This window comes from Pollachius pollachius (assembly GCF_949987615.1).
Source record: "Pollachius pollachius genome assembly, chromosome: 3".
NCBI lineage: Eukaryota > Metazoa > Chordata > Actinopteri > Gadiformes > Gadidae > Pollachius > Pollachius pollachius.
Window position 1 is genome coordinate 39,191,660 of NC_136936.1, and position 25,657 is coordinate 39,217,316.

At 46.2% G+C, this 25,657-nt stretch overlaps 3 protein-coding genes across 3 annotated transcripts in view; 1 reads left to right on the top strand and 2 right to left on the bottom strand.

Moving 5' to 3' along the window:
* Positions 1 to 39: 39 nt before the first annotated feature.
* Positions 40 to 3,451, bottom strand: dbr1 (debranching RNA lariats 1). Its single transcript, XM_079732002.1, has 9 exons — positions 3,320 to 3,451; positions 2,776 to 2,986; positions 2,559 to 2,683; positions 2,387 to 2,467; positions 2,208 to 2,293; positions 1,871 to 2,095; positions 1,677 to 1,754; positions 1,444 to 1,589; positions 40 to 1,317 (listed from the first exon to the last, which is right to left on the bottom strand). Exons 2-9 carry the CDS (start codon positions 2,970 to 2,972, stop codon positions 525 to 527), a joined length of 1,731 nt encoding a protein of 576 aa, XP_079588128.1. The 5' UTR covers positions 2,973 to 2,986; positions 3,320 to 3,451; the 3' UTR covers positions 40 to 524.
* A 357-nt stretch (positions 3,452 to 3,808) lies between these two features.
* armc8 (armadillo repeat containing 8) lies at positions 3,809 to 16,082 on the top strand. Its single transcript, XM_079731342.1, has 22 exons — positions 3,809 to 3,975; positions 5,117 to 5,193; positions 6,146 to 6,217; positions 6,435 to 6,577; positions 6,864 to 6,961; positions 7,063 to 7,155; positions 7,260 to 7,340; positions 7,470 to 7,545; positions 7,634 to 7,724; positions 7,886 to 7,946; positions 8,573 to 8,773; positions 9,015 to 9,110; positions 9,983 to 10,065; positions 10,357 to 10,438; positions 10,562 to 10,648; positions 10,870 to 10,962; positions 11,127 to 11,276; positions 11,713 to 11,808; positions 12,119 to 12,214; positions 12,462 to 12,555; positions 12,734 to 12,827; positions 14,275 to 16,082. Exons 1-22 carry the CDS (start codon positions 3,931 to 3,933, stop codon positions 14,306 to 14,308), a joined length of 2,043 nt encoding a protein of 680 aa, XP_079587468.1. The 5' UTR covers positions 3,809 to 3,930; the 3' UTR covers positions 14,309 to 16,082.
* Positions 16,083 to 17,961: 1,879 nt separating this feature from the next.
* The window catches only part of kcnh3 (potassium voltage-gated channel, subfamily H (eag-related), member 3), a gene marked incomplete at its 3' end in the record, with an annotated part of 91,127 nt that continues 83,431 nt past the window's right edge, over positions 17,962 to 25,657 (bottom strand). The window contains exons 12-15 of the mRNA XM_079733331.1: positions 20,842 to 21,098; positions 19,479 to 19,579; positions 19,234 to 19,286; positions 17,962 to 19,038 (exon numbers count right to left, since the gene is read on the bottom strand). Of these exons, the coding sequence (XP_079589457.1) occupies positions 17,962 to 19,038; positions 19,234 to 19,286; positions 19,479 to 19,579; positions 20,842 to 21,098 (1,488 nt within the window). The remainder of the gene's footprint in view (positions 19,039 to 19,233; positions 19,287 to 19,478; positions 19,580 to 20,841; positions 21,099 to 25,657) is intronic.

Sequence of the window (25,657 nt, forward strand, 5' to 3'; positions counted from 1 at the left end):
ACTCCTTCACTTAGCCTCGGACGAGATTCTTTAATTGATCAGCCATGCTGAATGTGTGTCACATTAGTTGAAATAACATTTTATTTGGAAACAACTTTTTCACTTTAAATTGTTTTGTGTAACCCAAAAAAAAGGTTGTGCAGAAATTCTTAAACTTAGGTTTAAGAAAATCTATTCTCTGAAAGTCTTTAGATGGAGTTAAAATTTTAAACCCGATTCACAATTTACAATAGTCTAAAAAGTGGCATGTTCTGCCAAAATAAAACCTCCAAATAAAACATGCCCTTTAACCTTTTTAACTAATTGGAATAAAGCCCTGAACCTCTGCACGGATGACTTATAGAACAGCTTTCTTTGACTAGTTGAAATATTTCATTGCATCATGGTACAAAAGCCAGCACATATATAAACTAGATCTATGCTTTTAAAAACCTGTATAAAAAAGTAAGACATAATTGTACAACGTGAAGGGACAAATTTACAATTAATTATCAACACTACTTGTCTGACCATGATCCGTTACTTTAGCTCTCATTCTCGTCATCATCATCCACTGCTGCGTAGATCACCTGGTTCCTCCGTTTGATCCTGGGGGTCACACCCGTACCGCCTGCTGTCGCCTCGCTCTCGTCGCTGGTCCGCTTGGGAATGCGCACCACCGGCGTCTCCTCTTCCGCATCATCACTGGCCCCTTCTTCACCCCCTGCCGGGGCTGAGTGGGTGGGAGGGGGCAGGCTCATGGGGCTCAGGGCGACGCGAGCGGTAGAGTCGTCTGACTTGGGCTCTGGCAGAACCATGCGGCCCGAGGCGTGGACTGTGCCTGACGGAGAAAGCAAACCTTCCTCGCCAGCTTCACGTTTCTTTGAATCACAAGCGCCTGCGGCCACCTGCTTCCCCTCTCCGCCCCCATCTTCTTCGACTTTTTCTTCTTCTTCCCACTCGTCTTCTATCGTGATCTCGTCTGGATTACAGGAGTTGGACAGCCCCGACGTGTCTGTTGGATACTCGCTGGGTTCGTCCACGCTGCCGGTGCTGTGGGCATCGTCGCCGTCGTCGTTTTCGCCGGCCATGGCCCCGTGAGCTCCTCCGGGGTCTAAGAGGAGCTGGGCCTTCTGGGCGTAGAGGTCTGTGAGACCCAGGGTGGCACATAACTCTGTGGTCTGGGGGTTGGTGCTGCAGCTGGGGACGGCCCGGGGCTGGGGGTTAGCAGGGTCGTAGGCCGGAACCGTCCGGCTGAAGTTATCCGGGATGGCCAGCTCGCCGTTCATGTCATCCACCACCTGCATCATTTCTGCCTCAGAGGGTGAAAAGTTCCACCTAATGCGAAGACAGACCGTCCCACATGAGTGTTGGTATGAGAGTGATGTGGTGTACAGATGATATTTTGTTTGACTCATTATTGACCTGTAGATCATGTCACATTGGTGACTTGGGTTACTTTACCTTTGGTGGAGGCCGTTATTCATCGGGGGGTTCCAGGGCTGAGGAGTGGTCTTCTGCAGACTGTTGGTGGACTTTAGGATAGCAAGCCACTCTGGGTCATACTCCAACCCTTCAGCGGAATCGGTTCTGTCAGGAAACTCCACAACCTGATGGAAGAGACATGCTCACCTTTTAGTGCTGCACTTGTCATGTCGGGAATAACACGCCTCTGTGTATCCCAATTCAAAACTCACCTGTAAGAACTCTCTGTGTGGCAGGCATTTATCCAAAGATAAGAATTTTGTTGTTCGTGAAGAACCACTGGCCTTGGGCTGCAGATGGATGGTACATTTTTTGAAGATTAAAAAGACAATATATCACTTTCCTAAAAAGACATATCCCACATGCATAAAAAAAAAGAAAAGGTTGAGAGGCAGCCTGTTCTTACTGCATGCTGCATCATGGCAGCAAATTTGACGTGAAGATGTGCCGAGAACCAGTAGCTGGGCTGGAGGTGTTCAAGGAGCTCCGCGGCTGCAGGGCTTCCCAGTGTGTTGGTCTCCACCTCTTGACGGAGAAACTTCTTCTTACGCAGCAGCTCCTGTGTGCAGCCGTAGTTATAGATTCCACGAGGCCAGTCGTGGCTCATGAAAATGTCAATGGGCATTTGGATCTGTACGGGAAGAGATTAGGAAAAAATTACTTTTTGTAATAAATGTTTATTTTAAATCGATGAAACATCTTCAGGGACAAATGGTCTTGTGAGGTGCAGCTGTGAACGCCACCTGTTTGAGTTTGTAGACATCAATGTTTCGTATGTGGTAAACACTTCTTAGTGTATCAGGGCCGTAAGGAGGGAATTCATGGTGTCCTGCGAGAATACACAAACGTAACATTGTTGCTAGAATGTAAAGAGCAGCAACTATTAGCCCACAATACTTAGACTAAGCAACATAAAACACACCCTTTCTGTAGTCATGTGATTTGAAGATTCCGGAGACGCCACCGATTCTTATTCCTTTGTAACGGATTATGCCAGCATATCCTAAGAACAAAACATGAAATCTAGCGAGTCAACGAAGGCAGTACTTTTGACAAGGGAACATTCATTACATTCACTGTGATTTCCCACCCACCTAGATAGTAAATGTTGGGAGCCACCCAGCCTCCATAAGGCAGCTCCTGCAGATGATTTGATGCCTCGTGGTTTCCCCCAATAAAGATGGTGAGGACTGGAGCCTTTTTCTCTCCAGAATAATATCTGCAAGTGACAAAGATTAGAAGATCAAGAGACGATAATCGTGTAGTTAGACTATTAATCTGATGAAATTGCAAAACTGTTGTAGTACTAACTTGTAGAACGTCTGCATCGTCCTGTACTTGGCAGGCACTGCCATGCACTTCATGTCGCCCTCATTTCGCACTGCCTGAAAGTCCCCGCAACACAGCAGCAGGTCCACTTTCACCCCTTCCTTTTTTTCCAGATAGCCAATTGTCTCGTAGATCTTGTCCAGTTCACCATGGCAACAGCCTTCTACTGCGATCCTCATTATTGACAGTTGACCTTTTTGTTATCACAGGAAAGAACACTCATTCGCAAAAAGCCACCCACAGAACAACCGATAACTAATTATTGCTTATGTGGTTTTCTCTTGCAGACTTCGGTAAACTGATATACGCTTAGAGTATTTGGCAATATCTGTGGATGATAAGACGGTATGTATGCATGTGTATTACCAAAAGATAAGTATAACATTTTATATTATATCAAGATACCATAGCTATGGTTGTTTGAATCCTGGGGACCACACGACACACGCTTTCCTAACCACATTTGGCAATAATAATAAAAAAACAATAGCACAAAACAAAATCAGCTGGCCAATTTAGTACTCACGGTGCAGACTCAATTGAGAAATGCGTTTGTCTCAGTGTGTCTGGATATAAAATCAGAAACTATCCTTTGACAACATGCTAGTTTGAAGTAGGCTAAACCCAAACAGAATGAATTTTCCCCCCTTGCAGGACTTGCCCTTGCACATGCGCAGTAGTTCACACTTTTAGGTAAATGTATTTTAGAACCACGGCAGCATTTTCTATTACACACCAAATGTACAATGGTAGCCCATGTAACTTATTACACCCTATTGGTTTGAAAAACTATAACTTCAATTACTAAAAAACGACCATATTATTAGTTGCATGTATTTTTACGTTATTTAATTTGGCGAATCTGTCAAAGTAATTCTTATCTACGTCACGTTTATAAACAAAATTTACTTATTTGGTAAATCCACTTTCAATCAGAGAGCTTGCTAACTGATGTTATATTTGACAAATTTAAATCGCAGATAGCTATACGAGGGAAACGATTCATATTCGTGATCGGTTATGAAGTTCTACCCGACTTTACTATATTAACTTCATAATTCCACTTGCAGCTGCTCCGGGGGGCGGAGTGTCTGGGAAGTGTTGCTCCGATTGGGGCGCTCGGTTGGGGGAAGAGAGATGGCGTGCTTGTTGGAGGCCCCACTCCGCATCAGTGTGCTGTCTGTGAGTCTGATAACACATGGCTAATTTTACATTTCCTACCTATTCCTTATACAATAACGTTGGCTATGTGATACGATGCACGCTGCAAAGCTATGTGCTCGCTGTGTTTTTGAAGGTTTTTAAGTGGCTTACTAGCCTATAAGCTAAAGGTTTTGCAACCTCAGGGCGGTCCACTACGTAGCTGCTGGTGGGAACTATTTGATGCTCAGGTTCACCCGAGCGGGCGGGAATAGTTTCACAGAACCGGTGACATAGTGCCCTGGCTCCGGCTCCACAATGTTGGTTGAAGCAAAACAAGCATACTACCAAGCTGTCAGTGCCGACTGGGATGAGTTAGCAGTTAGCTCGATTTCAAGTCATGTCAGATTCCCTTTGAAAATAGTAAAATACGCGGAGGGAATTTGTATTGTAAACGAGTTACAATTTAACCACGGGTCTCATTCATTTTCAGTATCGCAGTAAATCAGTTGTTGTTTATTTTAAACAGACAAACTAAAACTAAGCTAGATCAACTAGTGAGTTTAAACGCTTTCTAAACTTAGCTGATTAGCGGTTGGATTTAGCACCTTCCACAGTAATTAAAGCATATTTTCGCCATTACTAATTAATTTACCTAACATGTGAAATGTCTACTCGATGGTTATCGCAGCAAAACTGTGATTGTGGAAACGCCCCCAAGTCGAATCAGGGTCTGTTTTGGAGCAGTTGCTTGCTACTGATATGATGCTCCTAGTGCTCTGTAACACTATAAAGCCGTATCACATGGTGGGGGACCGCTACTTATTGAGTTTAAGTGTCCATTTGTTTTTATTGACTGATGCCATAAAATTCTTGTAGTGTGGATGATAAGTCCGGATGCTGATGATAAATGAGGATAATTATCTGCCGAATGCTCGAGTCCTCAGTGTTATAGATTTAAATAAGTATGTTTTCAAAAGTTGCTGTTATGGATACTGTTATTGTGTCGCGGCAGTGTTGTGACTTAACAAGCCATCAATGTTGTCCAGCCAACCACACATTTATTTTGTATGTCTCTTTCTCTGAAGTTGCAATGATTCCTTTAACCTTTCAAAACATTTCAGTTGTGATTTTGTCGCTTTGTCTCTTCATCTATTGTGTTATTTCCTCCTTGAACTTACAGGAAGTCACTGCTACTAGCCGCCACTATGTTGACCGGCTGTTTGACCCCGACCCACAGAAAGTGCTGCAGGGAGTCATGTGAGTTCAAGTTCACCCGTTCGGGGCTTGGTTTATTCAAAGACTGCATGATCATGGTTTACAATATATGAACCATGTATGGATACAAGTCGTGTGGGGTCAAATTACGCCACTACAGCGGATCGCTGAGGACAAAACTATATATGTTTTCTACAACCACTTTCTAATGTAAAATCTGATATTTACTGAGTACTGATACATTACAAACAAACATTGTTTGTATCATTATTTTTTTTTGTATTGGTTAATACATTGTGACACAGAAGTTGAATTGTGGTATTTACATTGGACAATTATATTATCCTGTAGAGACAGCAACTGATATGCATATGGGTTACCCTTGAGTTGGATAAATTATATTCAAATATTTTTTTGTGGTCCGGATGGGATGTTGTGTGTGTGGCTGATTATGTCGGCCCCCCCCCCCAGGGCCGACTAGAAAGTGTATTTCAATGTCCGGTCACGGTGTACTTTCTATTTCACAACCTTGCTCCTCTTAAACCCTCGGTGACCTGGGTTGTATTCAACTTTATTTTTACCCCTGACTAGACAAGCTCTGGTTACTGTTTAGGCCCCTGCACCCAACTTCATCGTCAAGCGCACCAGTACTTTTCCACTAGCTCCATTTACCTGCTGCTGTTCAGCAATATGTGACTGTGTCATTACTAGTCAGACAAGTGTAACTACTTGAAATGTTGAGCAGGTGAACCCACATAAAGTCTATACAGCTGATCCTGAGGAAAGTATGGCAGCTCCTGTTGATTTGTAAATGTAGCCCTGTAGGGGGGCTCCTATTCCTGCATTGTGAACATTCAGATGATAACGAAGAATCAGAAATAAAACTACCTGACCCTCAAACAGTAAGGCAACTAATGGTATTGATGCATTCGCAGCTAAGGGCATTTCATTAATCGGATATCATGTCCGACTTTCTGTCTGTCTGTCCATACAGTGACATGAAGAATGCAGTTATTGGGAACAACAAGCAGAAAGCCAACCTGATAGTACTCGGAGCCGTACCCAGGTATCCTGCACACATTTTGTTCAATATTTTATCCATCTTTTTCTCTTCGCCTTGCAATGACCCTTCTTTCACTTTCATGGTTAATTTCTTCTGCTCACTAGAATAATATTGCTTTCAACTTCCACCTGGACCATCACTCGTCTGCTGTGGACTAATAGACACATTTTTAAAGACAAACAAATAAACACGCTTGTGTGTATCTTTTTTTGGGGTCCAGGTTACTCTACTTGCTCCAACAGGGCTCTTCAAGTTCAGAACTGCAGACAGAGTGTGCCGTGGTTCTTGGCAGCCTGGCCATGGGCACGGAAAACAACATCAAGTCCCTAGTGGACTGTCATATCATCCCAGCCCTGCTCCAAGGTGACTCTTGCTCTCTCTCTCTCTTTATTGCTCCCTCTTTTTACTCACCTCTAGCCCCTAATCTCATTCTCTCTCTTACCACCAACATACATTCACGTAAATATATCCATAGAAAAGACAGCAGCACAACATTACTGAGACTGACATTACTGAAATCAGTTAAAGAAAGATCACAAAAAGCATGAGAAAAATGATTACATTCCGTAGGTAATTCCCACCATGGTAGATCAGGTCAAAATTAATTTGTTTAAACGAAAAAAGAAAACATCTGTCCCTGCGTTTTTAGGTCTCTTATGTCCGGACTTGACCTTTATTGAAGCGTGCCTCAGATGTCTCAGGACCGTCTTCATCAGTCCTGTAACCCCCGTGCAGCTACTCTATACAGTAAGAGCCAAACACCCAAAGCTCTCACTTTTTAGGCGACTTTATTGGTCCTTATTTGTCCACTCGAGTGTAAACCTTTTATTCACTCCTCTCCCATGAAGGACCCCACTGTGATCCCCCATCTAATGTCTCTCCTGAGCCACTCGCAGAGGACCCAGGAGTACATCACACAGATCTTCTCGCACTGCTGCAAGGTACACACTCACTACTCACTCACTCACTCACTCACTAATTTCACTGATACCACAATTATTGATGGACTGTTTGTGTGTGTGTGTGTGAACATCTCTCTCACCAGACCCCAGAGCATCAGACCGTTCTGTTCAATCATGGCGCCATCCAGAACATTGCTCCGCTTCTCACTGCTCCCTCCTATAAGGTAACGTGTGCTCCCACAATTGGGCTTCCCATAGGTCCCTTTCACTCTATTAGTTTTACATTTTGGGTGCCTCTTTCTGGTGTCTCTTTTATCGCTGATGCGTCTCACTCCGGCCGGTCTCTCCTCTAGGTTCGGATGCAGGCTTTAAAGTGTTTCTCGGTCCTCGCTTATGAGAACACACAGGTGTCCATGACACTGGTGAATGGTGAGAAAATAACTAACTGACTCAAACTCACTAAAACCTCTCTTCAGTTTGCTAATGGAGTCTAATGGGTCTTCATTTCGTTTGACAGTGTTGGTGGAAGGCGAGCTGCTCTCTCAGGTATTTGTCAGAATGATGCAAAGGGATCAGCCCATTGAAATGCAGCTCACCGCAGCCAAATGGTGAGTGGGTGTGCAGCCTCAGTAACCCAGTAACCAAATTTATTCCACTAGTCATGTGCAAATATTTTACTGGTGTTTTTCTGATCCTTTAACGTTTTGTTTCTCCTTCTACAATATTTTCCCCGTGTGCCTCGCTCTACCTCGCTCTACCTCGCTCCCAGTTTAACCTACATGTGTCGGGCAGGCGCCATTGGGACGGACGACACTTGCGTAGTCCTAAAGGTTAGCATTTCGTTTTCTACTTGGCAAACTTCCTTTTATTTACCTGCAGAAGCTTCACAGCCTCATAAGTTGTTTGCCCGCCCTCTCTCCGGCCCCTTTGACATAGCCTGCTCAAGGTGGGAAATGGCTGGTGTTATTCCGCCTCTCAATCAGTATAAAACATATAAACACGGAATGGGGCAGCATTCTTGTCCACCTTTTAAGCCTGCAGTGGAAGTTTTAACAAAACCATGTATTGACATGTCGGGTGAACCGACTTGGAGGACCAGCGGTGGGACATTTGGATGACGTTTAGGTTGCGATTTAAACAGCTCTGAATAAGAAATAGACTCGATTTTAGCCAACCTACAGCTTCGGAACCTTTCTGACGCCAAACGCTCCCTGCTTCCCTTCAACTTGTCCTCCATCTTATTTCTGATTACACAAACACAAATCAGTTAAAACCCTTGTCATTCATTTGTTTGCACCAAGATGACATTGACATTCCAATCTCAGAAACCCGACCTTCAGTCAAACAGCATTTGAGGCAATCTGACGATACAATTGTGGAGGCAAAGAACCACGGGGCTCGCATGAAATCGATTTTTAAAATGTTTTCACCCACACACGCACACGCGCGCATACAGACGCTGCCGTGTCTGGTGCGCATGTGCAGTAAAGAGCGACTGCTGGAGGAGCGGGTGGAGGGGGCGGAGACCCTGGCCTACCTGATGGAGCCCGACGTGGAGCTGCAGCGCATCGCCAGCACCACCGACCACCTTGTGGCCATGCTGGCCGACTACTTCAAGTACCCCAGCTCCGTGTCCGCCATCACGGACATCAAGAGGGTGCGTGGACCCGGGGCTCTGCACCCACCACAGCGTTAACCCGCAGTCATTGATTAGATTTTTTTTATACCACCGTTGTTAAATGCTCGATCCTAGATTGATTTGATTGGTTAAAAGCGTTCCAATAGTATGGCATATAGCGTTTCCTTTTTCAATAAGCGGCGCAATATTTTGACTTCAGCTTTGGTTGAAATTGATTTAAAAAAAAAAAAAAAAAACGTGTGTGTGTGTTTGTGCACAGCTGGACCACGACCTGAAACACGCGCACGAGCTGAGACAAGCGGCTTTTAAACTGTATGCCTCGCTGGGCTCCAATGACGAGGACATCCGCAAGAAGGTGAGGGGTTTTAGCCAGCTTCTGTCTGAGGGGACCCATATCTAATGTGTGACACCTTGCGGTCATTATCACTACCTTTCAATGGATAACCATTCAAACTTGTTGACACATTCTGTCTGCAAATTCCGTTGGCAAAATGCTTTCCAATTAACCCATTTGTACCGGCTGCTGCGCGGCGCATCTTGTAGCTAGTAGATACAATGTTGCGCCGCGCAGCAGTCGATACAAATGGGTTAATACCATGCTTACAAGGTCAAGATGTTTCAATATGGCATTAGAAATACTTGAGAGAAGTGGGTGATCATTTTTTTTACCTATAGCGGCATCTCGTGCTATGGAATTATCTCAATTATTAGTTTATGTTTTGCAATATTTTGAAGCCCTAACATGGCTCCTTGTAGCCATGAACGGTATCTTTCCAAAGGACATGTTTCTGTGTTTATATTTATTTGTGGTTATGCATCGTCCATCAACATGTGTAAATTCTACACCTTTTTGGAATGCTCTCCTTGCTTCCTTGTTTCTTTGTTTCAATGCACTGTTAAGCACCCTGCGATTGTCCCTGATGATTAAAGGTGCTTTATAAATAATATGTATTCTTATTGTTTTTATTATTACTGGACAGATTGTAACCAGCTTATGTTCTCCCACATTCATTACGGCACCCCATAGTGAGATCCGGTCTGGCCTAGTGCTGCGTGGGTATCTTATTTAGGTTACAATGCCTTTAGTCATTGAAAGGCTTAAAAGAGGCCCATTCATTCCCATTCATTTTGAGCTTTTCCTATTTCCTTGACAGTATTTGCTGTTGAACAAGAATTCGGGTGTACAGACTGATTTTCTTTTTTCCCCCTTATCTTCTGTTCCAATAGATTACAGAGACGGAGAACATGATGGACAGAATAGTGAGCGGCCTGTCAGAATCGAGCATCAAAGTGCGCCTCGCGGCTGTCAGGTAGAGTGCAGAGAGACGCCTTCCTTCCCCTATTCTCCCGCCAACCGATTGTTTGTATCTCCATTGTCTATCCATCCCTCAGTCATGGCTGTCAAAATCGATGACCTTCTTGCTCCTCAGCCTCCACTTTCACTCATTCTCGCTCTCGAATCAATCAGTCTTCCTCTCGCTCAATCAGACACTCTTTGTCTTTCATGTTCCCCAAACCGCCTCCCTGTCAGGTTTGCTCAGGTTTTCTCAGACCTATCCTCTCGTCTCAATCCTCAAATTCTGTTTTTTGCGTGTGAACAGGTGTCTCCACAGTTTGTCGCGGTCGGTACAGCAGCTGAGAACCAGCTTCCATGACCACGCCGTGTGGAAACCTCTCATGAAGGTGGGCGCCGTTGAAATCCCCCCAAGTGGGAGGATGTCGTCTACCAACGATGTTTCAGTTGGGAACATATTGGTCCTTTGTCAGTATAATGAACCGTTTGTGGTCGTCGTTGTTTCGGAACAGCTGTTGCAGAATGCCCCGGACGAGGTTCTTGTCATGGCCTCCTCAACGCTATGCAACCTGCTGCTGGAGTTCTCGCCCAGTAAAGAGGTGCACACCCTGCCTTCTTTACTTGCTCATCTCTTCCTGCTTTCCCTCACACACAAGCCTCCGTTTCCCTCACTACAGTTTTTCATTTGGTCTAACACTCACTCACTCACTCACTCACTCACTCACTCACTCACTCACTCACTCACTCACTCACTCACTCACTCAATTCAATTTATACAGTATAATAAATGTAGTGTCTTTATGTACACCTCTGTCTCCAGCCCATCCTAGAGTCGGGGGTAATTGAGCTACTATGCAGTCTGACTCAGAGTGAAAGCCCTGCGCTGAGAGTAAATGGAATCTGGGCCCTCATGGTAGGACAACTGTTAATCACTATTCATGAAGTTAACTTGACTACCTTATTGTTCAACTAACCACACCAACTTTATGTATTTATGTATGCTCGACTATATGCAGATTGTATTTCTCAGGCAGACTGTGTCTGTCACTGCCTAATTATTCAGTGTGTGTGATGTAGAACATGGCGTTCCAGGCGGACCAGAAGGTGAAGGGGGAGATTGTGCGCTCCCTGGGGACAGAGCAGTTGTTTCGGCTGCTCTCTGACCCCGACACAAACGTGCTGATGAAGACCCTCGGCTTGCTGCGTAATCTGCTTTCCACGCGCCCGGTGAGGAGGGGGTAGACGGGTAGACGGGTAGAATCAATTCTACCACAATACACAAACGGGGCTTATTATTGCTGAACTTAACTATACTTATAATATTGGAAATCCCATTTTGTTTTTCAATGGGCCATGTCAGTGTGTGTCCATACAGCTTATGGATGGTCATATATAGTGGGTTAGGGTTAGTGTATGTGTATGCATGTGTTTGTGTATACAGTAAAAACATATTCATGAGCGTGTGTTTTTGTATACAGTAAATTCAAGAGCATGTGTTTGTGTATACAGGACATACATATTCATGAGCCCCACACACACCCCCTATCGATATATAGATGGATAGCTTATAGATGTCGGTGTATATATGCCATCTGTGTACAGTACATCTTTATAACGTCCCCACACATTGTTGACCTGGCGTGTGTTGCCTCCGCTCCGTCAGCACATCGACCAGGTCATGAGCTCCCATGGGAAGCAGATCATGCAGGCTGTCACCCTGATCCTGGAAGGAGAGCACAGCATGGAGGTCAAGGAGCAGGTGAGCCTTTAACCCCCACTTCCTCCTTCTCCCAGGCATTCCTCTAGCCTGTGGAGCACATCCAGCATGCTAGACCTCTAACTGTACTAACTGAACTGTGCTTTTAGTTTGCTGCTGATTTATACTTTAAGGGCAATTTCGGTTGACTGCTAAAGGTAACTTGAAATTGCCTGGTTAAAATTGTATTTAGTTAAACAAGGATGAGTAAAAGTAAAAGTAACTGCAATGTTTAAATGAACAGCAGTTCCTAGTTTACGTGTTCCACTGCATCAAAAAGTGCTAGGTGTATAACTCTTTGCTTACTGGGCAGACCCTGTGCATCCTGGCGAACATCGCCGACGGCAACACAGCCAAGGATCTCATCATGACCAATGATGACATGCTTCAGAAAATCAAATATTACATGGTAAGACCATCTCCTGGGACAGTCCTCCGCTCCGACCTCTCAGTGGTTCACATGAAGCTGTGGTCTCGGACTCAGCGGGAGTCTCTGCTTCACTAGAGTGCCGAGGATCAGCCAACTTCCCCACACACATCGCTGTTTAGAAACAAACAGCCCATTTCGTTGAGCCAGTGCAACCTATCGTCTTTCTCTCTCTCCGTCACTGTGTCCGTCTCTCTCCAATCTCGCCCTCATCCTGTCTCTTTGTCAGGGGCATTCGAATGTGAAGCTGCAGTTGGCTGCCACCTTTTGCATCTCCAACCTGATCTGGAACGAGGAGGACGGGGAGGGACTGAACATAGGGGGTGAGCCAGACTATACTAGGCCGTACCAGTTCCAGGCCCGCTGTGGTGTGAATGTTGCAACAAATAAATGTGTGTCTCAGGAAAACAATCTTAGGATATCCATGGCAAATGACACATTTGGTTGTTTTGTGTGTACACGGCACCATTCATTGTACTGTATCAATTTATTGTGTGGCAGGCTCCCAGGAGCGGCAGGACAAGCTAAGAGAGCTGGGCTTCGTAGACATACTACACAAACTGGCACAGTCCCCAGACACCAACCTCTGTGACAGGTGGGTAAACACACATATGTGCATGCATGTATACATACATGTATGCATACAACCATCCATACATACAGTCAGTGTTGGGGGTAACGCGTTACAAAGAAACGTGTTACAGTAACGATATTACTTTTTTGGGTAACGACGTAAAGTAACGCATTACATTTAAAATATCGGTAACTACACTACTTTACTAGACAATAGTCACGCGCTTTCCTGCGTTACCCAAGCCGTGTTTGCCTGCGTGTAAAGTGCTGATCTGTTGTGGTGCGTGCATGCGTGCTGCCTGTGTGTCTGCAGCGCCTGCTTGCCTCGGCACATTGCCATAGCGATCGATTTGAGTGACGTAGCTGCTTGTGCGAAGGAGTGTTCAAGGGTTGGAGCGCAGAAGCAGGTGACACAGAAAGACAGGCTGGTTGCAGGGTTCATTGTAGAAGACATGCTTCCCCTGTCGACTATTGAATCGCCCAGATTTAGAAAAATACTAGATAAAATACCCGCGACTCGCAAGCCAACATCCGACAGGAAAACATTTTCCCATTACCTGAACAAGTGTTATACCGACATGGAATCGAAGCTCAAAATAATTTCCAAGTCCTCCCTGGATCATGTGTCCGCCACCGCGGACATTTGTTCCGCCAACAACAAAAGTTTCTTAAGAATGACGGTGCACTGGATAGACAGCATTACTTTAGAACTTGAGAAGGCTGCTCTTGCCTGCAAGAGGTTGAGATGAAGACAAACTGACGATGTCATAGCTTGTGAAATAGATAAGGTTCATTCAGCCTTTGGACCACATAAAGTAACAGCATGTGTCACCGCCGCTAAAGTGCATTTCTGTTTTAATTGTATGGGTTGTGACCATACAATTAAAAAAAAAGTGACCTTTTTATATTTTTCATCGACCACTTAATTTTTGTTCTCATGTTTCCCAAAGCCTGTGTTTTGAAACTGACCTCACCATAGCCTACTTTATCCTGTTGTTTGTGGATTTTACAGTGAGGCATTTCTTTGTGCAGACAGGGATATTGTTCTTTCATATGGTTTTATATGCTATTTTGTATAGATTTATACAATAAACACTAAGCGATGATAGGGCTATGATGTTTGTCCATGTATCTACAGTAAATAAAGAAACGGGAAAGTAAAGTAATAAGTAGTGAAGTTACTTTTCAAATGCAGTAACTAGTAAAGTAATCTCATTACAATTTACAGAAGTAACTAGTAATAAGTAACTAATTACTTTTTTTGAGTAACTACCCCAACACTGCATACAGTACATACAGTACATTATCTTCAATGCCAAAAACAATGCTTTTCTTTCAAAAATAAGGACATTTCTAAGTGTCTTTAGTGACTTTTGAATGGTAGTGTTCATGCATACATACTGGTGTGCACCTTGCGGAGCATCCAACAACATTCCCCCTGTTCTGCTCTCGTCGTCCGTTGTCCACAGGGCGAAGACGGCGATGCAGCAATACTTGGCGTGACCACCGAGGGGAGCTCCACTCCCGGCTCCCCCTCCACCCCAGCCCTCTCCACTGCCAGCCTAACTAACAATTGTCGGGAGGATATCATCAACTTTTTTCTTTTTGCGCATTGGTTTCAAGTTTTCTTCTTCTTCTGTTGCACACAAAGACACAGTTCTTTCATTTTTTGAGTTCTTTTGTGTCTAAACTACAGTGATCAACTCTAAACCCCTCCCCTCCCCTCCACGCCTGCCTCAGACTGCCTCCACCTCAGCATGAAGACTCTCTCCACTGCGGTCGCTCGTTTACCTGGATCACCCCAGGGGCCACAAGGGGCTGGTTCTTTTGTTTTCTTTTTCTTTGGCTTGGTGTTTTATTGACGAGAAACAAAAGGAGATAAATATATCCTTTTCCCTCTGGGACTGATGTGGATTTTTTTTAATAGTTTTTTTGGTTTGGTTTTTGGTTGTTGTTTTTTTTTGGGGGCGGGGGAAGTGGAGTTTGGCCGCCTCTGCGGTCAGGTCCTTGTATCTGGTGCGCTTGGACTATCCAACAGTGAAGACTTTGGACCTGCAAGGCAGATGGAGAAGTTTGATTGGCGGGAGAGCTCACGAGGGGGGTCAGGAGAGTAAAACTCTTCTTTTGCTAATGACTTATTCATTGACTATTTAACAATTATGTGTATTGTTATTTTAAGGTGCCAGACTTAACGAAGGACATATTTTGGAAAAGATAAAAAAAAAGCAAAATGGCTTGAAGTTCTGAGATTTTTGGTGTTTTTTCTTTTGTGGATACATACCTCGTAAATATATATAAATTTATATATATATATGAACATAAATATATTTTTGGGATTTTATTTTGCCCCTTTGTTTGCTGTGCTCCCCCCCCCCCCCCCCACACCCCTACCCATCTCACTATGGTGCAGTTGGGTTGAGACACCTTGACAGAGACACCAAACAAAACTAATATCAACCGTACCATCACCGGCATTATGTCCCCTCGAATCTATCCTCTGTTCAAGTAACAATTTAATTAGGGTATTTGTTATTAATGAGCACCAAATATCAAAGCGTATAATCGCGCCATCTTCCCCCCACTTTACGACACTAATGCTGCCGTTCTGTAGCTTTGATCGTTTCTCTTGCGGGCCTCTGAGCAGGCCTGCTCAGTCAAAACGACTGGAGCAGGCGGCGTCTGTGACTCTGCAGAGGTTGACATTGATTGCCCCGTCACTGTTGGGAGATTCTCTTGTCCTCGTCTTGCCTGTCAAGCCCAAAGCTAGCGCCTCTCTTCTTCTCTTGTCAAGACGAGTACAAAGGAGCATGTAATCATGATATCAAAAAAAATAAGATAAAAAATGACTGTGCCCTAGAGGGTAAGGCGCTAGGTGGCTCTACCACAATAAACAAATCTTTCTTCTTTTCCTAGGTGGTTTGATTCACTCTGCTCAGAATCTCACCGTTAGACTGTTGTCCCCAAAGCATTTCAATCATTAACGGAAGCCCTAGAGAGAATGAGTGTTACTGTTCAAATATATGCACACCTGAAAGATGGACTCTGTGTTGTGTGACTTATTTAACTAAAGGTTAGTGTACATTTTTGTTTTTACATTTTCTTACAGTTTGATCTAAAAATAGTTTGGACCTGAGCTGCAACTCATGAAATCGCAAAAAATAATGTAATTTAAAATAATAATCCAATCACCGAGAGAGAACCTGAAGCTTTCATAAGATTGCAGCTCAGCAGAGTGAACACCAATGTACAAAGTCAGATGAACGTGGTTGAATTGAATAAAAATCTAATTCAGGCCTGTGGTTTGGAAAAATGAGCAAATGCGTCTTTTTTTGTTTTATTTATTAAAAAACACTTCTTTATTGTAGTTTACCGTATGTATTCCTTGTAAAGTTTCTGTAACATTAGAAGTGAATAAAATATGCTGGAAGCCTATCCACTTCCAGCAGGTAGGCAGGTGTGTGGTGTTAACCCACTTGCCCTCAACAGCTCAAACATTCTTCATGCAAATAGCTGTGACATGCATCTTTAGGGGCACAAAAAAAGTATCCTATATCCCTTTCAATTCCACCCCTTAAGAAAGAACCCCATACAATAAGTCTATGGTTGTCTGTGGAAAATTGGCCCGTTTCATATGTGTCGTAATGGTCCTGGCCAAATTACCACGCGAAAACCTGCCCACTACAGAAAATAGATATCCAGAACTCTGACAGTCTCTGTTACAAATAACCTGTGTTGGACCCCAACTTGCTGAAGACGGTAATCTCCCCAGGCAGGATAACACTTGGCCAGCAGACTGTGGCGATGGGCCTCTGGGATTTGAAGTCATTTGTTGTTGTCATTTTTGTAGATTTTGACTCTTCAGCCAGCGGTAGTGTAGCTCGATGGCTGAGGTTGTTGGGGCTGCTGTGGCAGGTAGCAGATGACTGGGGTGTGAAGTCTTGTGCCGGGGTCAAGGTGTGTTCTGGTTAATGTACAGCATGTGTCTGTCGCTACATAGGCATCAGGGGGGAGAGGCTACACCCAGCATGGTGAGATGCTTCCGGTCCTAAAGTGAGTACAGGGTGGGAGGGTTGGTGGAGCTACTGCCTGCTCCTCTACAGCCAGTGTCTCCTTGCGAGACACACCATACAAAGTATATTCTCTGAACATGTCGTTCAGTCATAAAAATAAATCCATAACTTAATAAATAGTTTCCTTTTAAATAAAAAGTGTGACGTATTCTCCTTGGGTGAAGACGGTGGCTTTCCTCGCATGATGGAATCGAATGTTTGCCTGTAGTTAAGGTAACAGACCGTAGGAGGTCTGTCACGCTATGGAGAAGGCACGAATGGTTGAATGGCTAAAGCTCAGGGTGGGGAGATGGGCCCGGGGGTGATGTTGTTTCTGTACAATCTGATAAGCTGGTAGTAAACAGTCTGTGGGGCAATACAGAAAAAAATAAATGTATTGTCTATGACTTTCCTGTCTTCCTCACTATTCCTTGAATCAAACCTATATCTTTGGCACACTGACTCAAACCCTAACTTCTCTGCTCCACTAGTGGTTATCCCATGCTTAAATAAGACCATCTCTGTCTCTATGCTTGCTCACACACTGAGAAAAGAATGGTGTCATATGCCAGATATTGCACAACAGCTGTAAAATGTATTCTCTGCCTGCGTGTATTCTGACATAAAGAAGGCCTTGGCTAAAACCTAGCATGCACAAAGCTACTGGTTGAAGTGGGAATGCCTGCCCTTTAATTGTAGTGGTTTAATGGTTGAGCTCTAAACATCCATGTTTAGAGGCTTAACAGCTGTATTATAGAACAGGTGCTCAGTTTTTGTCGGCAAGGGCCGAGGGTTACAAATACAGAAAGGATCCAGTGACCGGTCGAGTTCTTATCTATGGGATGGAGGGGAGGCCAATGCAGCCGTTGTGTGGAACCTTTGAGACAAATCTCTCCCGCTCGGACACCATCGAGAAGAGAAAGGCTTGTTTGTATTGAATAGTGACAGCTGCCCCCATCCAAGTCGCCTCCCGGGTGTGCCGCGACCGTATATGGTAGGCTTCTCCCTCCTCCATCGCTTCAACGCTTAGCGCACCGGGCATCTCCCACGGTCAGCCGTTTCTCCTCTCTCTCTCTCTTGCTCTTTTCGTCCGCCGCTGCAGGTCGTTCATAGAGTGTGTCCCTCCTCGTCTATGAAACTGATGCCGTGCTCTGTGGGGAAACTCCCGTCCTCTGGCGGGCCTGCTGCCCACTCCCGCATCTCCAGCTCCTGGCTCCCAGGGGGGCCGGTTGGGGCGCATGGCGGCGGGGCCGTGTTGGACCAGGACCGGACGTGGCCGTTCCCGCCTCTCCGCCGCTCCCTCACCGAGTCCAGGGAGAAGAAGCGGAGGGAGAGGGACGAATGGTGGAGGGAGGGTGTGGGGGGGTTGAGAGGCGTGAATGGGCCGGACGGCCCGAGGGCCCGGTGCCTGCCGTCCCCCGGAGAGGAGTTGAGTGACGGAGGCGCCGAGCAGGGGAAGGGTGGCGGGGGCACAGGTGGGGGCGCAGGCGGGGGCGTGTCCTGGGAGGGCGGAGGGGGGAGCAGGCCCATGCCGCCGCTGTCACAGCTGCCAGGAAGAGAGGGTGGGGGGCCCTGGCAGGGGGAGAGAGAGGAAGAGGAAGCAGAGGACGTGGAGGAGGTGGACAAGGAGAAGGAGGTGGAGGGGGACGGTGTGTGAGAAGCCAGGGGAGGCTTCTCCTGGAGCGAGGGGATGTGAATGCCGTTACTGGAACTAGCATGGAGGCTCTGTAGACTCTGGTAGCCAGGGGAGCCGTCGGGGTCACCTTCCCCAGGCGAGGGTGGCTCGCGTGGGGGCGCGGAGGGGTCGGTCACCCCTGACTGTGTGCTGTACTGTGGCTGTAGTGGCGGCGGGGGAGAGGAGGAGGACGAGGGCGGCCTGAGGGCAGAGGAGGAGGCCGTAGGGAGAAGGCACCCGGGGAGGTCCATGCCCACGATGTCTCCTCCGTCCAGCAGCGTGCCGGGTGCCTGGGTGTTTTGCAGACAGCAGGGTGTGAAGGAGGGCACTGACATGGACAGGCAGGTGCTCATTGACAGTTGGCTGATGCTGCTGGGAGGCGGGGTTAGGTTTGGCGTCAGCACCATGGTCATTGGCTTTGGTGGTATGCAGAGGAGGGGCCTGAGCAGGTTGGTCATCTCCTGAAGCTCCTGGCTGAGTTGAGACACTTGCCTGGTGAGACAGTTCATCTGTATGAGGGGAAGAACATATTTGTATTATTTGTGATTTATTACACTTTTTTTATTACACTGGCTCATCTTGATATAACACAGCTTCGACCTTATTTGAGGCTGGGTTAGGGACTATTCAGGGAGGATGTTTAGCTTTCAACAGACACACACAAGCGTCAATATGTATTGTTTATATTATCCAGGATAACTCACCTCATCTGTTAGTTTGGACACACTCTGCTTGATCTCAAAATTATCCCGGCTCCCTACAGGAAAAAACACATGCTCAATGTTATATACACACCTGGGTGCAAGGAGAGGAGAGAGGTGGCTAGTGTTGTGTGTGTGTGTGTGTGTGTGTTTGTGTGTGTGTGTGTGTGTGTGTGTGTGTGTGTGTGTGTGTGTGTGTGTGTGTGTGTGTGTGTGTGTGTGTGTGTGTGTTTATGTGTCTTTGTTACCTGGGAAAGGGGAGGATGGACCCATAGGTGAGTTGATCGGGCTAAACTCAAACTTCTGTGAGGCGATGGAGTGGTTGTCTGTTTCAATGCCATCCACAAATCTATGCAGAGAGAGCGAGGGGAGGGAGGGGATGGAGGAGGAGGGGAAGGAAGGGAGGGAGGAGGAGGGGAGGGAGGAGGAGGGGAAGGAGGAGGTGGAGGAGGAGGGGAAGGAAGGGAGGGAGGAGGAGGGGAAGGAGGAGGTGGAGGAGGAGGGGAGGGAGGGGATGGAGGAGGAGGGGAAGGAAGGGAGGGAGGAGGAGGGGAGGGAGGAGGAGGGGAAGGAGGAGGTGGGGAAGGAGGAGGTGGAGGAGGAGGGGAAGGAAGGGAGGGAGGAGGAGGGGAGGGAGAAGGAGGAGGGGAAGGAGGGGATGGATGGGGAGGGGAGGGAGGAGGAGGAGGAGGAGGAGGAGGAGGTGGAGGAGGGGAAGGAGGAGGAGGAGGAGGAGGAGGAGGGGAGGGAGGAGGAGGAGGAGACAGATTAAGTAACGAAAGGAATATAGCAGCGCTTTCTGGGAGCAGCGCAGCGTGTCACCTGTGAGATTAGAACATTGAAAATGTCCCCGCTGAGGCCATTGCGAGGTCAGCTCTCTTTGACGCAATCTCACTTGAGCGGTACTTGAATGTAATTGAGTTGAAAGGGGAAAAAACACAGCCATTAACAATTTTCCACTGAGGTATCAAATGTGTGCAGATGTGTGCAAGTGATATGCATATCTATATAACACATGTATATATAGGCCTATATCAATAAATACATGCCTTTGCATGTATTAACAGAATGTCAAAACAAAAAAACAAAAAACATTATTTCCCAGTGGTTGCCATAGCAGCCAGACACTCCTGTTGAAGTATTTATAGATGTGTCTGCACTCCCTTACGCCCATGCACAGACTGTGTGTGATGATTCACATGTATGTGCAACTGCATGCATTTATGCATGACCGTGTGTGTGTGTGTGTGTGTGTGTGTGTGTGTGTGTGTGTGTGCGCACACACGTATTCACGGGTGTACGCATTTATGTACAACTATGTGTGCAAGTGTATGTATGTGTGTGTTTATGTATGTGCGTGTATGTTATATGTAGGTATGTGTTTGTGCGTGTCTTTGTCTGCATACGTGCGGTGTGTGTGTTTGTGTTTTTGTCTGTATGTCATACATGAATAAACGTATGTATACATGAATGCAGGCAGGTATGTGCTATATCCGTGGGTATTTATGGTTGTGTGTTTGTGTGTGTGTGCGTGTGTGCGTGTGTGCGTGTGTGTGTGTGTGTGTGTGTGTGTGTGTGTGTGCGTGCGTGTGTGCATTTGAGCAATAGTACCTAGGGCTGAGTTCAGCAGGAACTGCACTGAAGCTGACCACGGGTATCTGCAGGGAGGAGGGCCGGACGTGCTCCGTGTTGCCCCGGTAGGCCCTGGGGGGCAGCAGAGGGGAGCGGATGGGGGAGCTGAGGCCTCTGCCTGGGCGCAGCGGGGAGCGTGGGGCGCAGGACACAGTGCCCGGCTCATCCTCCCCCTCCTCATCCTCCCGGATGGACGGCAGCTTCTTCACCAACCCGCCGTTGCTCTCCCAGTCCGCCTGAGAGTGAGAGGAAAGCAGGTGTGTGTTTTTACTTTTTTGTTGGTGTAATTACCTATCGTAGCCAGCAGGAGGCAGGCAAAGGCAGTGGTTCGTAGTTCCAAAAGCCGCGTTGTAGTGGATGTTTCAGTGGCTTTACTAGTATGCGTCCTTGACGCCGAGCAGATGAATTGGGGCTGACTCTCTTTTTACTCTATATACTTTCGAAAACACTCTTTGATGAATAACCTACTTGGTACGTGCTAACATTTTGCCTGCCAGGTTCAATTCATCGTATTGATTAGGTTGAATTGCATAAGGTTGCATTCCAGCGTGAAATATCTTACGTCAGATGATATCAACATGAGACAAATCGAAATGATCACTCAATTACATCACGTCAAAGAAAGCGAAGAACTAAAATTAAATAATTTTACAGTGTTGCTGCAAAATTATTTTAAAAAGCACAAGCGATCCTTTCGAGGATAAGAAAAATGAACGCCACAGGTTTCATCTGCAATGAATAAATGATTTGACTTAAATGAGCGGTGAAGCCTTTCAAATAATGCTTAAAATAATACCTTAGTATCTTGTTTCTTAACTGTTAACAGTGAGTTCATTCTTATTACTGAATTAAGAAATATTAATAAATTGTTAATAAATGCACCCTTATTGTAAAGTGAAGCTGTGTTATTGTATTCCCTGTGTGCACACGTAGTAATAGAGTGACTGTCCACGCTTATTTTCCTTTGCCCGTATAATGAAATCATTTCATTAGCTTTTTATTGTCCTGGTTGCGATGCTGCTGCTGTTGTTGTTGTCTAAGGGGAATGATGGTATCGGCCAACCACACGTAGAGCTGGCTGCTCAACAGGAACACGGCAGAGCGAACGGAACAGGACAGCCATCACAGCCCTTAATGACACTTCTTCCTATTTCCTCGCGGGGACAGGCCAACGCCCCACAGCCTCAATCCCCCTGCCCCATTCCCACCCAACCGCTCTCTCTCTCTCTCTCTCTCTCTTTCATCTCTCATTCTCTTTTCTCCCTTGCCTCACTCTGTCATCTCTCACTCCCCTCTCTCTCTCTCTCCCTCCCCTCTCTCCCTCTCTCTCTCTCTCATCTCTCATTCTCTCTTTTCTCCCTTGCCTCACTCCTCTCTCTCTCTGTCATCTCTCACTCCCCTCTCCCCTCTCTCTCTCTCTCTCTCTGCCCTCTCTCTCTCTCTGTCATCTCTCACTCCCCTCTCCCCTCTCTCTCTCTCTCTCTGCCCTCTCTCTCTCTCCCTCCCCTCTCCCTCTCTCTCTCTCTCTCTCCCTTTCATCTCTCATTCTCTCTTTTCTCCCTTGCCTCACTCCTCTCTCTCTCTGTCATCTCTCACTCCCCTCCCCCCCCCCCCCCCCCCCCTCTCTCTCTCTCTCTCTCTCTCTCTCCCTCGTACTCTCATAGTGTCTCTCACTCCTCCCACTCCGCCGGCCTGCTCAGCATTCCCTCCTTGTCTTTCCCTCTTGATACTTTTCTCCCTTGCTCTCCCGTGCCCCAGCCAACCAAACTCTATTTATAGCACTGTGCTTCTAATCTTAGCTCCCAGCAGCCGGGAGGACCACGGCGCGGGCGCACCCCCGCTACGCGTGGGCTCCGCACGTGCCGCACCACGCTATATTTATCTTTGATTACTTCGGAATGCAATGGATGGATGTGGGCGTGTGTGTGCACTTGTGTCTGTTTGGGTGGGTGCATGTGTGTCTGTGTGTATCTGTATTTTGAGTTTGTGGATATACTATTTCAGGGTTGTTCAGGTATGTCTGTTGGAAGTAGCGTGTGTATGATTACACCCACTCAGCAAATAACTGCTGATCAGGGGTGTATGATTTGCTTCTGAATTGCTTTTTTCGAAAACGCGTACTTTTCCTGCATCTGTGTATTTGTGCTGCCTTCTGTCCGCGTTTAACTGTGTGCGTGTATGAGTGTGTGGTAAAAGAGTGTATCATTTGTTCCGTCGTCACTTTGTGCGTGTCCATTGTAGTATACGCATGTTTGTGTGTGTGTGTCTGTGTGTGTGTGTGTGTGTGTGTGTGTGTGTGTGTGTGTGTGTGTGTGTGTGTGTGTGTGTGTGTGTGTGTGTGTGTGTGCACGTACCACCTCTCAGAAGGAGAGTACAGGATGTGCTGTCAGGCACTCCTTTGTCCCCCATTGGAAATGTGCTCGGTGCATTGAGACGACTGGTCACCATGGCAAACTGTTGCATGTCCTCTCTTTGCCACCTCTCCCCCCCAGCCACGCCCCAGAGTCAGTGAGCAGCCCTGAATGAGCTTTACAGCCCGAAGCACAGCTATGTCATCCGATTGGCTGTTCTTTCTAGTTTTATCGTTTCTCTTTTTGGTTTTCTTCAAAATAATTACACCCTCATTTCCCAACACAGGTGTTTACTGGAGAGAGGAGGAGCATATTTATAGGTATATTCTGCCTGGTATATAGTTGTGTTTTATTGTTTGTTGTTTATGTATGTTTTAGGTATTCTTTTTTGCCTGGCATCTAATACTAAATTAACAACAACAACCTAAATAAGCATTCATTCATATTCATTCACATTCACACACACGTGCACGCTTACATATGGTAATGAACTGTATTTATCTTTCTAGTAAGAAATGGTTTACTAAGCTGATCTCAAATCAACAGCAAGGCCAGAAGCATGAGACCAGAATTCAGCACTCAGATAGAAAGCCAAACACTGCATCAATGAGTAATGCAAACATACAACTAGAATTAAATTTGATATAAATAAAGCAAATGTGTGTGGAAAAACCTGCACACATTTATGCACACACACAGACGCACACAAACAGGACATATGCACACCACTAATTATGTGTGTGTGTGTGTGTGTGTGTGTGTGTCCTTTGTGTGTATGTGTGTTTGCATATATGTGAGAGAGAAGATATGCTGCTCAGACACACTGCATGTTTGTATGTATGGATCCCCATCAAAACACAACACCACACATTTACACATGTATACATAAACACACATACACACACACAACGCCCAAACACACACAGCTGCACACACAACCACCAGCTCCCACAATCTGCAGCAAGCGTGTGCCGCGCTGCCCTTCAGCAGCCAGAAGCACTGCAGCGGTAAACAAGCGGGAGAGATAGAGGGAGAGAGAGAGAGAGAGAGAGAGAGAGAGAGAGATCAGTAGATATGAGAAACTAGAACCTTTGGTCGTCCCCCGCCTTCCTCACAACCCCCCCCCCCCACCCCCCTCCCCATTCCCCTTCCCACTCTTCCCCCTGGCAGTCTGTTCTATTTATACCAGGCAGGATCCAATCTTAGCAGCAGCAGTGTATGGGTGTGGATGTGTGGCTGAGAGAGAGGGAGCAGCCAGGGAGAGCCCTGCCTCCCCCTGGTCTATTCTTAGCAGCCGAGCTGTCTTCAAACAGCAGCGCAGAGCTATTTCTGGCTACCTCTTGAACTCCGCTTTCAATGCTGCGCCAAACATTGCCTCCACGTGTGTGTGTGTGTGTGTGTGTGTGTTTGTGTGTTTGAACATTAGTTGGTAACAGAAATCAAGCTCCCACAGTTTAACCTTGCCTTACTTTATTGTCGGAGTAAGTGCCATTGTTTGTGTATGTTTGTGTGTGTGTATGGGTTAATGTGTATGCATGTATTTTTAAGTATGCATTTTTGTATGTGTATCTCTATATGTGCATTTGTAAATGCATACGTGTCCGTGTGTATGCCGGTGAATGCATCTCTACATACGTGTGCTGCAAAGGTGCTAAAGTGCAGGAGGCGCAGTGTAAGAGGCCATGTTGTGTGCATGCATGCCTGTGTGTGTGTGTCTCTCTCTCTGTATGTGTGTTTGTGTGTATGCGTATTTGTGTGTGTGCATGTGTGCGTGTGTGTGCGTTCGTGCGTGCGTCCGTGAATGCGAGTATTTCTGTGTGTACGCCTGCGTGTGTGTGTTGGTGTGTGCGTGCATGTGTGTGTTTCTGTCTGTATGCGTGTGTGTGCGTGCATGGGAGTGTTTCCGTGTGTGTGCGTGTGTGTGTGCATGCAAGTGTGTGTGTGGGTGTGTGTGTATGTGTGCGTATTGTGTGTTGGGTTTCAATGCATACAGTGAGTTTGACCTCTCTCAGGGAAAGAGCTTCCCTAGGGCATCAGTGGCTGGATAATCCTCTCCTTAAGATTCTACCCCTGCCGTTAGACACGCACCATTCCCCTGCATCCATGGAGTTGGCCAATATGACTATCCATCTAGAATATCAAATATATGTTACATTATGGGTTGCAAGTAGGCCTGTGTATTGGAATGCATGGATGCATGTGGAGCAATACAATTTGTGTGTCGCCATATAAATACAAATGCACAGCCACATCTTTCCCTCTGTCTCTCTAACGCTAACCTCTCTCATCTACAATCTTTACCTTCTCTTCTCTTTCTGATTGTCTCACTTTTTCTCCATCACTGCCTTCTTTAGTTCTCTCTGTCTATCACTGTCTGTGTTTGTCTGTGCACAAGGGGATGAAAGGGGCTGTAATAGCCTCTTTTGTTCATGGTGGGCATTATC

What these genes read in the sequence shown, in the direction of transcription:
- dbr1 (XM_079732002.1), bottom strand. Translation starts at nt 2,972, where the DNA reads ATGAGGATCGCAGTAGAAGGCTGTTGCCATGGTGAACTGGACAAGATC. An exon ending in ACGATGCAGACGTTCTACAA is followed by an intron (nt 2,684 to 2,775) that starts GTTAGTACTACA and finishes TGTCACTTGCAG; the next exon opens with ATATTATTCTGGAGAGAAAA. An exon ending in TCCCAACATTTACTATCTAG is followed by an intron (nt 2,468 to 2,558) that starts GTGGGTGGGAAA and finishes TTTTGTTCTTAG; the next exon opens with GATATGCTGGCATAATCCGT.
- armc8 (XM_079731342.1), top strand. Translation starts at nt 3,931, where the DNA reads ATGGCGTGCTTGTTGGAGGCCCCACTCCGCATCAGTGTGCTGTCT. An exon ending in CCGTGCAGCTACTCTATACA is followed by an intron (nt 6,962 to 7,062) that starts GTAAGAGCCAAA and finishes TCTCCCATGAAG; the next exon opens with GACCCCACTGTGATCCCCCA. An exon ending in GACACCAACCTCTGTGACAG is followed by an intron (nt 12,828 to 14,274) that starts GTGGGTAAACAC and finishes CGTTGTCCACAG; the next exon opens with GGCGAAGACGGCGATGCAGC.